Here is a 16,130-nt window from a genome sequence, read left to right on the forward strand (position 1 = left end):
CCTGCTCTACCGACTGAGCTAGCCGGACTTGACGAAATATTTCTCCAAGAAAGTCTTTTGAAATCCGTAGAAATTAGTTAGATATTAATTATGAATATTACTGTATAAAATTTTCGTATATTAAATAGATTTTAATCAATGATATTCGATAAAATTCAAGACAGTACCTTATTTACAATCTCATATATCGCATTTGCTAATATATATTTGTACATATTTCAGTATATTATTTTGTATATGTAAATATGTATATAGTTTTTATTTCTTAAAATATATTTTCTGTTTAATATAACACACAAAGTTGTAAATTGAATTCTGAGTCCTGAGTTGCGAATTAAAAATCATCTAATATCGATCTTAATATCAATGATCATATCTTAATTAATACGATTATGAAAATTTACAGAGAAATTATACAGAGAAAAATCATGCAACAATATGCCTCTTATTGACATCAATTTTATTTATATTATAATGTTGGAGTATTTTAATAACTCACCGATATATTCCAATAGAAAGAGAAAATTTGCTCAAATTCTCCCATCTTTGAGTATCTTTGAGTATGTCAGCTCTGTCGCTTTTAAACTTTCGAAATTCGTGTCGGCAATAAAACACGTGGTTTCTGATAACCTTTCTTCATCGGCGCCCGCTACGTGCATATCTTTCTTACTTTCTGCGAAAGAGATTATTTTATTAGCGCGATATATATAATTACAAGGATGCCGCGCTCTACCAAAGATTCGGACGATGATGCAGAGCATAAAACAGGTTTGTATGGTTCGTTTTTTCGCACGTGCATGAGACGCGCGAGACGGTTAATTGTAATGGTCGATTCAATATCATTTCGCGCCTATCATCATTGTCATCGATCGGGATATAAACGTGATACAACTCAATTTTCTCTCCTTATTCTTCTTTTTTTTCTCTTTTAACAATTTTCCTGAATTTCTCTGCAGTTTTCCCAGAATCGCTATCATTGCTTGCTAAAATATCTTGTCGCTTTTATTGATATCGATGGCTTGTATATTTTCCCCTTTGACCTGTAACAATCATTTTATTTAATATTTGTGTGCTATCTGTTTGGATAAGCATGTAGCTTCTATATTTTAGTCTTTTTACTGATTCATTAGTGTTTTTTTTTTACATTTACAATAGTTGAAGAATCCAAATCTGAGGAAAATTTACCATCTAGTAATAGTACAACTGAAATGTCCACACAGGACAGTTTTTCAAATCTTTCAAATTCTGAAGAAGAAAAACTGGAAATAAATAAAAATTTATCAGGAATAGAAATATCATTAAAACAATCACTCACAAGGAGTTAATGATTAAGGTTGAAAACTTGAATACTTCTGTTAAAGAGCAAAAAGAAAGTCCGAGTAATAAGGAAAATCAAACTCTGAATATTATTAATGACACATTAGAAAGCAACATACATTCTAGTATTAATGTGATATCATTAAGTACGAAATTTCCGACTCCAATATTTGCGAATAAATCATCAAATGAAAAGGAAACTAAATTTACGAAAAATAAGTCAAATTTAAACAAACGACGTCACTCAAAAGAATCCACAGAAGCTACAATGAAACAATGTATTCTATCCAAAGAAGTTATTGATGATATTGAGGAAAAGATGAATATTTCTATAGACTCAAGTTCAGATTTAACATGTAAGCAAAAGTGTTTAGATAATCTTTCGGTAAATGATACGACTAAAAGACAGAGCTTGGTACATGAAGCAGAATGTAAATCAATTTTATCACGAGAGGAAAATGTAGGATCAATTAATGAAATTATTGTTAAAGATAAAATACCTGTTAAACATACAAGTAAATCTACTGACAACATAATGGAAGAGATCACTAAATCAAATAAAACAGAGCATACTATTATGGATACTGATTCTGATGTCAACAAAGATTCTAATAAGATAGAATTGAATAAAATTTCGTGTTTATCTAAGAATCAAAATAAAACAAAACAGGAAAGTGATAACAAGAAAAGTTTGAGTTCTATTTCTATAATTGATGATAATAAAATGAAATTAATGTTAGAAGAACAAAGTCTGTATCAGAATGAAAATGAAGCTTCCTCAAACATGTCTCACTTTAATTCTGATTCAACAGATTTAATAGTTATGTCATCAGTTAAAATTCAATCTAATATAATGGAGAAACAGTCAGTTATAATTCAGGATAATATTATTGATAATATTGATTTTACAGAACAAGAACGAAGAAACTCTAAGCATGCAATAGAATCAGTTCTAGAATCCTCAAATGCTGCGCTAAAGACAAGTAATTCCAAATTCAATGAATCAAATGAAGATAATGCAATAATTCAAGTTACTCAATCTTCTAATGTAACAGAAACTTCTGGAAAATTCGTAATAAATATGCCATGCGAAAAAGCAGAAACAAAAAGTAATTACAAAAATACTGTAAAACAAGAATTAAAACGGAAAAGTACAGATAATATACATTTAGAGAAAAAAAAAGAGAATTTGAAATTTGAGAATCAGAACGACACAAATATAAATATCGATCGTGATGTTATTGTTGATATTAATGTATTTCATGATATTACAACTCAAATAAAAAAAACGTTGAGGAAGAACTTGATATTGAAACCAATTCGATATACTCTAATTTATTGAAAGAACCAGAAAATGAAAGCGAAGTTGAATGTGATCTTGTTTTGGTGGATAAGAAGGCATGGTTGGATACTGAAAACATGAAAACGGCAAAAGAAACAGAATCTTTCAAATATGATCCCGATGATACCATGTTATTAAAGAACCGATATTAGATGCGAAGACAACAGATCATGAACAAATAATTGCTAAAAAATTGTCCACGATAAATGAAAATCTATTAGAGAATCGCGTAGATGCAAAGGTGGGGAATCATAATAAAAAATTCTTGATAGAAGAAGAAGAAATAGATTGTGATAATAAAATAATTAATTCAATTTCAAGAATGAAGAAGATGATAAAAAACTATAAGGATTCACTTAGCTCTACGGAAGATGAAAACGATTTAATCGCGGCTGTAAATAAATCTATAAATGAGTTTAAAACAGTTTCAAATCAAAATAATGACCGACCTGTTCCCAGATTAAATAAATCAAGGCAAACTTTTGCGAAAGATGGGGAACGATCATTTAAAATACATGATGAATCAGATGAACCAATTCAATCAGATGATATAAATGAATTAAACAAAAGCTTACAAGTAAATAAGAAAAATAAATCTTTATCAAAATCGATGGAAAGAAGAAAATCATTAAATAAATCTTTAATAAAAGATATGTCTTCAAGATAAGAAACTAAAGCTACGAAAAATATTTCTATAAATAAATCTCGAGAGGACTACTCAGAAAAAGAATCAGATAACATAGATGCAAAAAAAAACACCAAAGAAAAAGCATTCTTTGAATAAGTCACAAAATAAAGCTGCAAATACAAGCGAATCTGAAGAAAAGAACTTGTCAAACCTCAATGCCAAAACATATTTAAATGATGAAAGCGATAATGATGATAATAGCGAAATAGTTATACCAGCTATGGATTTTGAATATAGAAGTTATTCTATAATAGCATGTATGGCATCAGATCCTAACAAGGAATCGAGTGATGATGAAAATAAAAATAGCATTGGAATTCCAAGTTTTCTGTTTGCAGCAAACAGTGATAGTAATACTGATAGTAGTACTGATGTCAATACATCAATACACTCTGATATCAAGAGGGAATATAATCTAGATGGAAAAGAACAAAAATTTTCTGATGATAATGTACTCGGTGATGAGTGCCGAGCTTCAGAATCAGAAGTATCAGATCCTGATGACGACGATTCAGATCTCGAAGATTTTATAGTTAATGATGATGAAATAGAAGAAGTTAATGATGATGAAATAGAAGAAGAAGATAATAAAGATGATGATTATGACGAAGAAAAAGATGAAAGGAATAGCAAAGAAGAAAATGAGCAAAATATGGAAGAAGCTGAAGATGCAAAAGAAGAGGAAGTAGACAATGAAAGCGAAATTAAGCAAAGCGTAAGGGAAGAAAATAAAGTTGCGAAAAAGAAAGAAGTAAAAGATAAAAGTTATACACCTAACTCGTCAATTAAGAAGAAAAGGAAATCGAATGTACAATTTTCTCCGAAAGATGTAATAGAACAATTAAATAAGTCTGAAATAACATCTACAAGAAAGTTATCAAAATCGCGTCTATCAATGGTATGTAGTACTCCAAAGCTTGATACTTATATATGGAAATATGAAAAATTTAATGAAACACTTACAACACCCGAAAGAATTTCGGAAATTCAGGATATCAAGATACATAATACAAAAACAGCACAAGATACTTCGCTTAAGAAAAAGAAAAAGAAAGATTCTATATTAAAAGAAGATATTAGTTTATGGGAGTTTAATCAAAGATATGATTACAATAGATAATGAAAAAAAAAACTATTAAATAGCAGTCTTCCATCCGATCTAGCAGAAGCTGTAAAGAAAGCAGGATTCTCAAAACCGAAATTTTCCAAGATGGGTGAATTACAGAAAACAATAAATATTACTCATATTGAATCACCTACAATAAGATATCTTATAAAAGATAAATTAAGTGAAAGTATGCCAGCATTAAAATTGAACACAGAAATCGATTCAGAAAAGAAAAAATTGTCACCCATTAAAAAGGCAAAAGATATTGCGCAAACTAAAATAGAGTTGGAAAATGATGAAAAGGAAATACCTAATCTGATAACTCCGTCTAGTGATGATACCATACAGAAGCGTAGAAAGAAACAGAAGAAACGTAAGGCGTAAACAGAAGATATTTCAAGCGAAAACACCGATAAAGTCCTCTCTCAAGACATGATGGAGTCAGATGCTCCTAAAAAGAAGAAACGTATTAAATTTGCACACCTATCAATTATAGAAAATGATACTTGTAAAGATAATCAAATTAATGAAAAAGAAACGAAACAGAAGAAGAAGCAACTTAGCGTAATTGAACAAGATAAAAATGTAAACGAAGAGAATGTACCGCAAAAGAATATTCGCAAAAACAAAACGGAGTTAGCGCAACGCAAGAAAAGAAATTATGAAATTGTAGATAGTTCAGAGTTTAATTTATCCGCGGACATAGCTGTCGAAAACAAATCTAAACGGCAAAAGATAGCAGAAAGTAAAGAAATTGTGTCGGAAAAATTAATAAAGAAAAAGAAGAGAGAAGAGAAAACTTCACCGTTACAAATTGGAATTTCGAAATTAAAATCCGATAAGAGTCTAGCATCTAATAAACTAACAAAATGTTGGATCAGACACAATTAAATCCAAAAATGCTTTTGCTAAAGCACGGGATGAAGCACTAGAAGCTATTCATGCTGCAGAGATGCGCATTAGGGCTAAGAAAGAATTAAAGATGAAAAAGCGAAAAAATGAAAATACGATTCAGGAACAAAAAATTTTAAAGATTCCTGACAGAAAACAAAGAAAAAAAGTTGTCGAAAAGAACGACTTTTTATCATCGTCTACAAGTAGACTGAAACGACTTTCGGACGACGTGGTCGAAAATCTTATGGATCTCCTAACGAAAGCAAAAAAAAGACAGAAACTTTTACGAAACCAGGAACAGATTATGCCATTGTCGCACGGTTCGAAATCGAAGGCGACGATTGCGAAGGCCGATGGCTTCCTTATATCTGGTAGCACCACACACAATTCACTGTTATAAACATGCGGAAGGCTAAGAAAGAATCGTTAAAAAGTGATTCCGCAGCAGTTTCGTTCAAGCAACGTATGCTTGATAGAAACAATCGGGAATCAGTTTCGGCTTATAAGATATATCTTGAAAAGCAGCGAGCCACATCGAAAAGCTGATTTTTTAATAATGCGTTTTGAATTGTATCATTTAAGTTTCATTTCAATATTTCATATATTCAATACACACTTTTGTAATAAATTAATATAAAAATAAATTACTATATTTATGTATACTATATTATGATTTTTATCACTATTTAACATGTTTTGGGCAGTCAGTGCTATCTAGAATAAAATAATATATATGTTATCAAGAAGTAACATTGAAAATGATGCTGTATCTTTCGTTTAATTATGTTAATATAATTTTGTAATGTTCAATGTATTTATATATATGCAATAAGTATGCTTATTGCATATATTTAAATACATTGAATATATTTCTGGTTCATTTTTTCTATTTTTAACAAAAAATTCATCTTCTATATATATATATATAAGGTATATTATATAAATAAATATATTCTGCAAATAATTTCATAATTTTTTTACCAAACATCAAAATACATAAGAATACAAAATACAAAAGAAATCAAGAATATACAATAGCTATCAACGATACTTATTTGTACAATTGTATCTAAATTGATACATAACGGATTTCTTTGCATTTTTGTATCCCATATTGATAAGATCAGTTTCTTTCTTGTTTGCACAGGTTATTCAATAGAGATATATCCAAAGCAACAAAATCGTTGAGTTTTCTAAGCTCGTATAACAAGATCTTCTGTCTTGATATTCAAGAAACAGGTGCCATTCGCATTATTCTGTCCTCCAAATATCACACATACAAGGCTGTTTATCGCATTATGTTGCCAAAGTTTATAGCTCCATTTATTTACAGCGTGCAACGTTTTAGCTATCTGCTCGTCTTTCAATTGTTCTTCCTTAATTCTCACGTGACATAACACGAAAGAATGTTCCATTGCAATTTCTGTAGTTCGATCAACGGCGTTTTTATCATTATCCACTATTACGAGACGTACCTGTAGTCATTGTAATATCAATGTTAAACATATAAATAATTGACTATATGATTCTTGGTTATTTCTATCTTTTTTTAATTTGTTTTATATTTGTTTGGTACGAATACATTTGTTCTAGATAGAAATATTTAATATCATATACTAACTTGATCATTCTTTGTGAAATTTTCATCATCCATAACATTAAGAGACGAATTCGTCAGATATTTGGAATAATTCGATATTATTTCATTGCTACCTATGATGGCGGCGGTATTTTTATTTTTTGTTATATGAGTAAATATCGACGTGGCGTATTTTTTCATTTCCGTTTTCTCCAATGTCCGTTGCGATTTCTCCTTATCCATTTCTTCTTCCATTCTTATATTGCGATCACCGAGCAATACCGCGTCCCCATAATCAACACTATTCGCTAATTTTAACTGGACCAATTTCATAGAAGCCTTTGAATCTTCTGCCGAGCAATGTCCAGCTTTACTATCTTGAATACTCTCTCCAAGAAACTCGCACGCCAAAATCTGTAATTTAGTTTTCCTATACCTGTATAAAAAAAAAAAAACGAAATCAAACAAATGCACAAGAGGATATAACATTAATATTTATGATAATCCACATAGAATACCTGTCTCCTGTGAGATTAAATATTACAGAAGTATCAATGATATAAGGATGCATCATTTTTAATGTGTGCAAATCAGAATTCAAGCTTTGTCCTACAAGAATCGCATCTGCAGGAAGTATCGTTCTTAATGTTTGCTGAACATTGTGCAATGTAATTGTGACATTGTTCAACATCTCTTGGGTAATACCGCTGTACCGGGTTAAATAATTCGTTATCACGTTCTCTGGTTTTACTAAACTGTCATAAATAATCTGTGGCAAAGATTCAAACGCAAATTTATTTAATTTATATGTTTCCTTTTAATGCGCAAACATGTAATGGTACTTACTTTCATACTTTCATCCACGATGGTAATTCTAGTGAGTTCCAGATTACCGCTTGTTGTCAGACACATTTCGCAATCTAAACCGAACATTGGCGAGGTTACTGTGGTTTCTTCATAAACATCTTTTGTCAATAGATATGAACCATATCTTAAATCAAATTGTAATTATATTACAATTTTGTACAATAAAACTGTGTGTTTAATGAAAAAATCTTATTTTTCTGCTAATGTTCCTTTCAAAGAAACAGGATAATTTTCTTCCATCATCTGTGATAATGACAAAAGCAGCTTTGTTCTACAAAATTTATCAGTAAATGGTAAATTTATATTGTGTTCAAGTGCGTTCTTGACATCGTTACTTGCTGAATGCATTGGAAAAACACTTCTCAACAATTTTATGACATTTCCATTTGTTTGCAAAGCAGTTTCTACAGAGCCATATCCTGAAAAATGAGAATTATCTATTTTATTCACAAAATAAATAATATACTTTATTATATCTTATAACTTATAACTATTGTATTCTAGAAATATTTAATTAAAATTTTGTACTTTGTAGATAAAATAAATTTAAAAAGTATATAATGCAATTATACATATACACACGTTTTATTAATTTATCACTTTGAGTTCCTGTCAAAGGAACAGCCACGAGTTCTTCTGTTATGGATAAACAGCAGGTGTTATTACTTCTAAACGGTGCTTCAAATTATTTATTATGTGTGGAAACATGCTTTCATAAGCCATGAAATGATATGAAGATAATCCTTCAATTACAAAAACTACAGTATAGGTTACCTTTAAGAAAAATTATTTTGAATTACTCAAATGTATACACAATTTAGATTATCTCTAAAATAAAATACTACTTTTGGAAATATAATACTGTGATTATTACTCTGTTATAATTCAATTTTTCAAATTGACATCATCTGGCTGGTAGGTAGGGAGAATGATGTCCAAGCAATGAATACAGCAGAAGATGTTGCACATCACTGAGAAATATTGGTATTCTCCTCTTCATATTTCCAATATCTAGAGTAACATTCTCACCAACTGCTTTAAGTATAATTCTTGGAATTGCTTGAAGCTTTTTTTTATAGTTCTATAGTATTTTCTAAGTTCTTCCTTTAGTTTTATATATTCATCGCAATTGCTTAATCTGTATAAAAAACAATAAATTATTCCCAATATATATAAATACTTTGTTCATAAATTAACTAAAATACCTAAGCTTTTTATTGTTAGCCTGTGACTCTGATTCACAACAATCTTTCTTTTCCTTATAAGTTTTTGAGGATGTAGCATCTAAATCTTTATAAGATCGTTTATGATTAGAATTTTCTACCATAACATTATTATTATTTAGATTGCTAATCCTATCAGTAATGGTTGATGTCTGAAAATTATTTCAAAATATTAGTTACAAATTTTTATTTTAAATTATTTTAGATTCAGATATAAACCTGTCTCAAAGCTTGTAATTTTGCTTCCTTGTCTTTATCATTGAGTTTTGCAATTTCCAAAAACACTGCCATCTTTGCTTTTTTCTTTTCCATTCTCTGTAATTGTTTTGTGATGAGTTCCTTCATAATCATTTAGTACTTGGTTATTGAGACAATGTATAATCTGCAACAAATATATAATTAAATTTTATATTTATTTAATGATATATATTTGATATACTATCTTTTCAGAGAGAGAGAGAGAGAGAGAGAGAAATAACAGAAATATTTATATTCATATAGTGATTTTCCAATACTATGTTTAATAAATAATTTTTAGATTTTGAACAATTTTCTCAATAGATCCAATGTACCTCTATATTGTGATTTAATTTTGAATAAACTTTAAATTTGAAATAATTCATGGTTTTGCTAAAGAAATTTCATGCAATGTTGATTTGTGAGAAAAGCAATAAAATTTGTAAATCATGACAGCTGTATTAAAAAATATTGCTTCATTATTCTTTTTACAATCACTTAATAATAATAGAAATAATTTATTATTCATTAAATATTACAACAATTGCTGTACAGATTGTCATGTAATTTATAATTCTAATAAACAATTTATAGACTCATACTTTGTAAAAAAAAAAATCTAAATTTATATATATAATTATATTATTGCTATTATAATAGTTTACTGTATTAATTAAAAATAAAACAGATTATTTATCGTGAAAGAATATTTTACAATAAATGAAGTATTATATATATTGTAAAACACATTGTAATAATATTATGATTACAGAATCTCTTACATATATTGATATATTGATTTCAGTACATTAACATCACCTGTTTGAGAAGAATTCAGCATTTTTTACTCCGATTTAATAATGTATTACGTTAATAACAATATTACTATATAAACATATCTCACACGTGTAAATGCACAAAAATGAGAAACGCGAGTAAATTTGAACTAGATGTTCAGGTTAAAAAACGGTAATGTCGCATAAATATTTTGTATCAACTGAATGATAAAAATGTACCAGATTAAATTTAAATCTATTCATTTTTTATACGTTTAGATTGAGGATGCGAACCCATGCAGCGGAATAGCATAACGCGGAATGAGAGCCGAACCAATCACGAGCGTTCCGCAATTTTTGCTACGTGGATTCTAAATCCTTACATCCCCATGAAGCTTAACGAGCGCATCGCGCGGACCAATTCGCAACCAATCACAAGTCATTATTTCAAAAGGGTTAAAACCGCGTTGAAACTTATTTAATTTATTTAACATTTTTAATCAATATTTCTAATAAGAACGCATTTATTTCAATATTTATGTACATGATGATAAAAAATTATTGATAAAATCAATATTTAAAAGTCATTTTAAAGATGTTCTGTTCGTTCTGCTTGCGCTCATTCCGCTCCATGGGGATGTAGGGATTTGAAATCCACGTAACAAATAGGACGGAACTGAGTATGTATATACACATATACTTCATTAAATTTATGGCAGCGTAGGCATAGACGCCGTAGACCAACGTGGTCAGTGTATAAAAGTTAATAAAGTTAATATTGCTCATGTTGTTCATGTTACTGATATTGCCACTCGAGGTTAGCTTTTATATACGGGTATGTATATAGATATAGATGTATATATAGAGATGTGTATATGACTTTACGCGATCTGCGAAGATCCTCCGCTAAGAAATACTGAAAACAGAACGAAACTGCGGAACGCTCGTGATTGGTTCCGCTCTCGTTCCGCGTTATGCTATTCCGCTGCATGGGTTCGCACCCTCAGGCTTCTCTCTGCTGACAGTAAATTTTGAAACATAGCCAATGGAGTGTAGCTATACCGCCATTATGATTTCTTGCAGGCGGCATTGAAAGCGTCTTAGCCAAATAGAGGTTATGGTTGATACGTAAAAGTCAAGAATAAATATTCATGTAGCCGTTAAATAGACATATACTCACTTTCCTTGAGTTATTTTTGTAAGGAAATCACGGGGTGAGTATTTGCTCATTTATTGATGATGTATTTAAGATAGAAGATTTGCTGTATTAGTACTAGTTGCTGTTACAATTATCGAATAATAGTATTTAATAATATCTAGAGAAGTCATATTATAAGTTAACGCTTATAAGTGTCATTCTTTTAAAGAAATCCTACAATCTTCAAGATGTCTGGAGGTATGCTTTATGGTGGAGATGAAATAGGAGCATTAGTCTTCGATTTGGGCCATCATTCCTTAAGAGTAGGTTATGCTCAGGAAGATACCCCAAAGGCAGAAATCCCAGCTGTTGTTGGTATTGGAGAAGATGCCAATGGTACAGTCACTAAGAACGAACCTATGGATATCGATGATAAGAAGCCTGATAGTAATATCACGCAAAGCGGGACCAAATATTACATTGATACCACAATTCTTCATGTTCCACGAAAAAATATGGAGATTGCTAGTTATATGAAAGATGGTATGATTGAAGATTGGGATCATTTTGAAAAGGTAGGAAATGAATAATACTTGATGAAAAATTTAAGTGTTGTATGCATTAAATTTTTCATATTGGAGATACTTAACTGTATATATTTATCTCATTTTTAGGTTTTAGATTATACATATTCCAAAATAATCCAATCTGATGCTGAATATCATCCTGTATTGTTTTCTGAATCACCGTGGAATATGCGCAGCAAGAGGGAGAAGCTAACCGAATTAATGTTTGAAAAATATAATGTACCAGCTTATTTTCTTGTGAAAAATGCAGTTTTAGCTGCATTTGCAAATGGTAGAGCAACTGGTATTGTTGTTGATAGTGGTGCTACACATACTTCTGCAGTACCTGTGCAAGATGGATTTGTATTGACACAAGCTATTGTTAAATCTCCCCTTGGAGGAGATTACATAAGTATGCAATGCAGACAGTACTTACAGGTACATGAATATATGTAAATATATATTTAAATATGTAAATATGAATGTATGTAAATTTCAAGTTTTATTCATTTTATTTACTCATTTTATCTGATTAAATGCAGGACAATGATATTGATTTATCTCCTCCTTATATGGTGGGTAGCAAAGAGGTAGTCAAGGACCATGATAAACCACGATGGGTTAAAAAGAAAGGTTTACCTGAAGTCACTAAGTCTTGGCATAATTATATGGTGAAGAAGATAATTCAAGATTTCCAAGCCACAGTTCTCCAAGTATCAGAAACGCCATATGATGAGAAAATTGTTTCTACAATTCCTGCAGTACAATATGAATTTCCTACTGGATATCATCAGGTATATATCTTAAGTAATGTTTCTCCAACTTTATTTAAAATTATTCCTGATTAATAAAACATGAGATGACCAAAATAAAAATTTTGAAGGACTTTGGAAGTGAAAGATTTCGAATACCAGAAGCGTTATTTGATCCTAGTATGGTACAAATGCGTGGAGGTATGGTTGGTAATACTATGTTGGGAGTGGGACACATCGTCACGACGAGTGTTGGCATGTGCGACGTTGATGTACGACCGGCGCTTTATGGGAGTGTTGTGGTAACTGGTGGCAATTCGTTTATTCAGGTACAATTTTATTTTAATAAATAGCATATTATAAAAGTTATAAGTAACTTTTTGTCTTTGTATATACCAATAGATTATTGTAGGGTTTTCCGGAGCGCTTGAATAGAGACTTGTCCATGAGAATACCTTCTAGCATGCGTCTCAAATTGATTAGCGCGAATGGATGCGCGGAAAGAAGATTCGGAGCTTGGATAGGAGGTTCAATTTTAGCGTCGATCGGTACTTTCCAACAAATGTGGATCTCCAATCAGGAATATGAAGAGAGTGGAAAAAGTCAAGTAGAAAGAAAATGCCCTTAAACCGTGATACTTTGTTGTACATTTTCATCGAGTCATATTAGAGTGTCAGGTTTGTACAGACAAAGCATAGCAAAGAGAGTGAATACAATTTTCGGGACATATAAACCTACATTTTATGATATTGTGTATGCATTATTTGATTATTCATAAAGAATATGAGATCATAAAACATTTTTTTACATAAAATCACTTTTTATAATGTTATAATAATAAATATACTTGTGATGTTATATCAAATTATAATATTTAGCATTTGCGCACACAATACATATAGGTAAGTACATTATAAATGATATTACATTCTTTGTTCCAAATTATGCTATAATGAAATGGAAGAATTATTATTTACTATTTATTATCGATATGAAAAAAACGATGAAATTTTGTAAATTCTATTAAGATTTTTTTATAAAACTTACCATAGCAAAGGCTTGTCTAAACTTGTTATCTATAGTTCCATCAATTTCACCATATTTGTACAATGTTCTGTTAGTCTCACTGCCAGTAATGTTATATATGTCACATTGAAATTGTAGACATTTGATCCTGCTATAACATTATTACAAGAAAGGAAGTAAAGAGCATATGTTCACCTGAAATGCGCAACTTCCCTTCTATAATATGTACTTGTATTTTACATGAAATGTTAAATAGGTATAAGATGGAAGTACAAAGGATAAGGAATTTGTCTCTTTTCACATCCCTTAATTAGTAATTGATCAAAGAAACAGCATTATTCACTAAACTGTATAAATAAAAAGACAGACTGAATGAAAGGTCTCAAAGTACAATTTGTCTTTGTGTGTCTACACTAATGACTGATGTTGATCTGGCAAATTAGCTATTATTAGGTTTGAAGTATTAATGAACATAGGGTAGTTATAAAGCCTACATTTCATGTCTTGCATCTCTGTGTAGATCTTTAATACAGTCACCTAATAATTGACTCAGTACTAATCACTAATGCTTGTTAATTGCTTCAATAGAATGAACAATCAATTAAGAAAGCTAAATAAAATATAGAATTGCAAACTGTGAAAGCTAAATAAAATATAGAACTGCAAATTGTGAAAGGCCGATAATACATTTTCAAACATCAAAAAATTTATAATGTTTATTTGTAGATCTCTCTAATATTGTTTTTATCTATATTAGTTAGCGTAGATCTTTGATATATAAAGTTCGTGAATATTAGTGTCTGCCAAAACTTTATTTCTGATTATATATCAAGTAAAATGGAAAGAAATATCAATAATTATATATTTATTAATAGAAAGGTTTTAAAGTTTGTTGGCCTTTATCCAACGAGTATTGTAAGATATATCATGTGTTGTGTGTGTATGTTTGCCATTGTTGTACCACAAGTAATGCAAATTTATCAAAATTGGAACGATTTGGCCATAGTATTGGAAACGAGGTATGATGTGTTCACGATTTTCTATTATTGACATAAACCAAATTCTACACACAAATCACTATATTGCGATTTGATTATGGTTTGAAGAGGAAGATTCAAATCATTTTATTTAATTCATGTACATTTTTACAGTTCAGTATTGCTCACTATCTTACTTACTATATTAAAATCGCTGGTTTGGGTAAGCAACAGAAGGAAAATGGATTTTTTTATAGAATATATGTTAACAGATTATTGGGAAATAATGACGGCACATGTTTCGAAACATGCAAATGTATATGCAATGTAAATAAAATTTTTTCCAAATTATATATATAACAGATGTATTTAAGTACAAAATATGTATTATTTATACATGCGCGCATACTAGTTATTCGTTATTATTTATTATTGATAGATATGTGAAAAAAGGATCTTTATATACTAAAGGATATTTATTCTTAATTTGTAATTCTTTAGTATTCTTCTTCAGTCTACCTATAATTGAAATATTTATTACTATGATCAAAAATACCAATGATAATAATAGTACAAAGCATTTTCCATTCATAGCTTTATATCCAGAAAATTATTATAATTTTCCAATATATGAGGTAAGAGTTTTACTTTTCCGTTTTTTATCGAACTATTCAAAATGTATGATAATATCTTGTGCACATATCTTGTTTACATAGATTATTTATCTTTCACAAATGGTAGCAACAAGCTTATGTGGCCTTGTTATTCTGGGAACTGATACTTTAATTGCAACAGCCATATTTCACACATGTGGACATTTTAAAATAATTCATGAAAAAATAGAAAATATAGACACTGAAATTGATCTTGTTAGTATCTATTTTAAAAACCTTTCACATCATTATATTATAAATAAACATGTTAGGAACAGTTATGAATTAATAGCTTTTTCTTTTATTTCCAGATGCAACATGTATATATAGAAAATAGTATTGTACAAAAAATTAAATTACAAATAATAGACTTGATTAAACATCATCACGTAGTCCTTTGGTATGATAATTTTAAACGAACCATAAATGTTTTCCTGATATGCAATATGATTAAAAAGTAAAATATCTTAATGCTATATCTAGGTTTTGTGATTATATGGAAACAATTTTTAGTCCAATGTTATTTCTACAAACACTAGCTAGCAGTCTCATAATTTGTTTAGTAGGTCTTCAAATTGCAACTGCAAATATAACTGCAAGTATAATTTCTAAATCGATTAAATATATCTCGTATTTAATCATGGCACTTTTTCAATTGCTGCTTTTTTGTATTCCTGGTGATGCTTTGATATATGAGGTATGGTGGTGAGTGAAATAAAATTAGTATTTTATAAAAATGATATATGTAGATATTTTTTTTTATTTACCACAGAGTTCGATGGTCAGTAGAACTATATATACAATAGCTTGGTATGAATTGCCGATTTCATTTATAACTGAAATATGTTTACTTATGTTGCGTAGTCAAAAATCTAGTAAGATTACTGCAGGAAAATTTTATGTGATGCATTTAGAAAATTTTAATGCGGTAAATAGAAATTACCACATTGTTATATTAAGAAATGTATGAGAATTGTGCGATTTCTA

At 29.7% G+C, this 16,130-nt stretch overlaps 2 protein-coding genes and 2 pseudogenes across 6 annotated transcripts; 3 read left to right on the forward strand and 1 right to left on the reverse strand.

The window, feature by feature from the left end:
* Positions 1 to 719: 719 nt before the first annotated feature.
* Positions 720 to 5,916, forward strand: LOC126849294 (protein PFC0760c-like; annotated as a pseudogene).
* Positions 5,917 to 6,393: 477 nt separating this feature from the next.
* On the reverse strand, positions 6,394 to 10,340 carry LOC126848868 (uncharacterized; annotated as a pseudogene).
* A 312-nt stretch (positions 10,341 to 10,652) lies between these two features.
* LOC126849201 (actin-like protein 6B) lies at positions 10,653 to 13,234 on the forward strand. 5 transcript variants are annotated; one of them, XM_050590835.1, is made up of 7 exons: positions 10,653 to 10,711; positions 11,115 to 11,245; positions 11,399 to 11,744; positions 11,844 to 12,173; positions 12,278 to 12,529; positions 12,619 to 12,816; positions 12,900 to 13,234. In XM_050590835.1, exons 3-7 carry the CDS (start codon positions 11,418 to 11,420, stop codon positions 13,113 to 13,115), a joined length of 1,323 nt encoding a protein of 440 aa, XP_050446792.1. In that variant the 5' UTR covers positions 10,653 to 10,711; positions 11,115 to 11,245; positions 11,399 to 11,417; the 3' UTR covers positions 13,116 to 13,234. The 5 variants fall into 5 exon arrangements, with proteins under 5 accessions (XP_050446792.1, XP_050446791.1, XP_050446793.1 ...); XM_050590834.1 differs by lacking the exon at positions 10,653 to 10,711 and adding an exon at positions 10,730 to 10,866; XM_050590836.1 differs by lacking the exon at positions 10,653 to 10,711 and adding an exon at positions 10,730 to 10,866 and having other exon boundaries at positions 11,115 to 11,229.
* A 142-nt stretch (positions 13,235 to 13,376) lies between these two features.
* On the forward strand, positions 13,377 to 16,126 carry LOC126849272 (odorant receptor 13a-like). The gene is given in 7 exon segments (XM_050590958.1): positions 13,377 to 14,532; positions 14,665 to 14,817; positions 14,930 to 15,125; positions 15,207 to 15,359; positions 15,455 to 15,601; positions 15,604 to 15,840; positions 15,916 to 16,126. Coding segments are annotated over 7 exon segments (1,266 nt in total). The 5' UTR covers positions 13,377 to 14,350; the 3' UTR covers positions 16,114 to 16,126.
* The last annotated feature ends 4 nt before the right edge of the window (positions 16,127 to 16,130 follow it).

The sequence above is a fragment of the Cataglyphis hispanica genome, chromosome 4 (assembly GCF_021464435.1).
Source record: "Cataglyphis hispanica isolate Lineage 1 chromosome 4, ULB_Chis1_1.0, whole genome shotgun sequence".
Taxonomy (NCBI): domain Eukaryota; kingdom Metazoa; phylum Arthropoda; class Insecta; order Hymenoptera; family Formicidae; genus Cataglyphis; species Cataglyphis hispanica.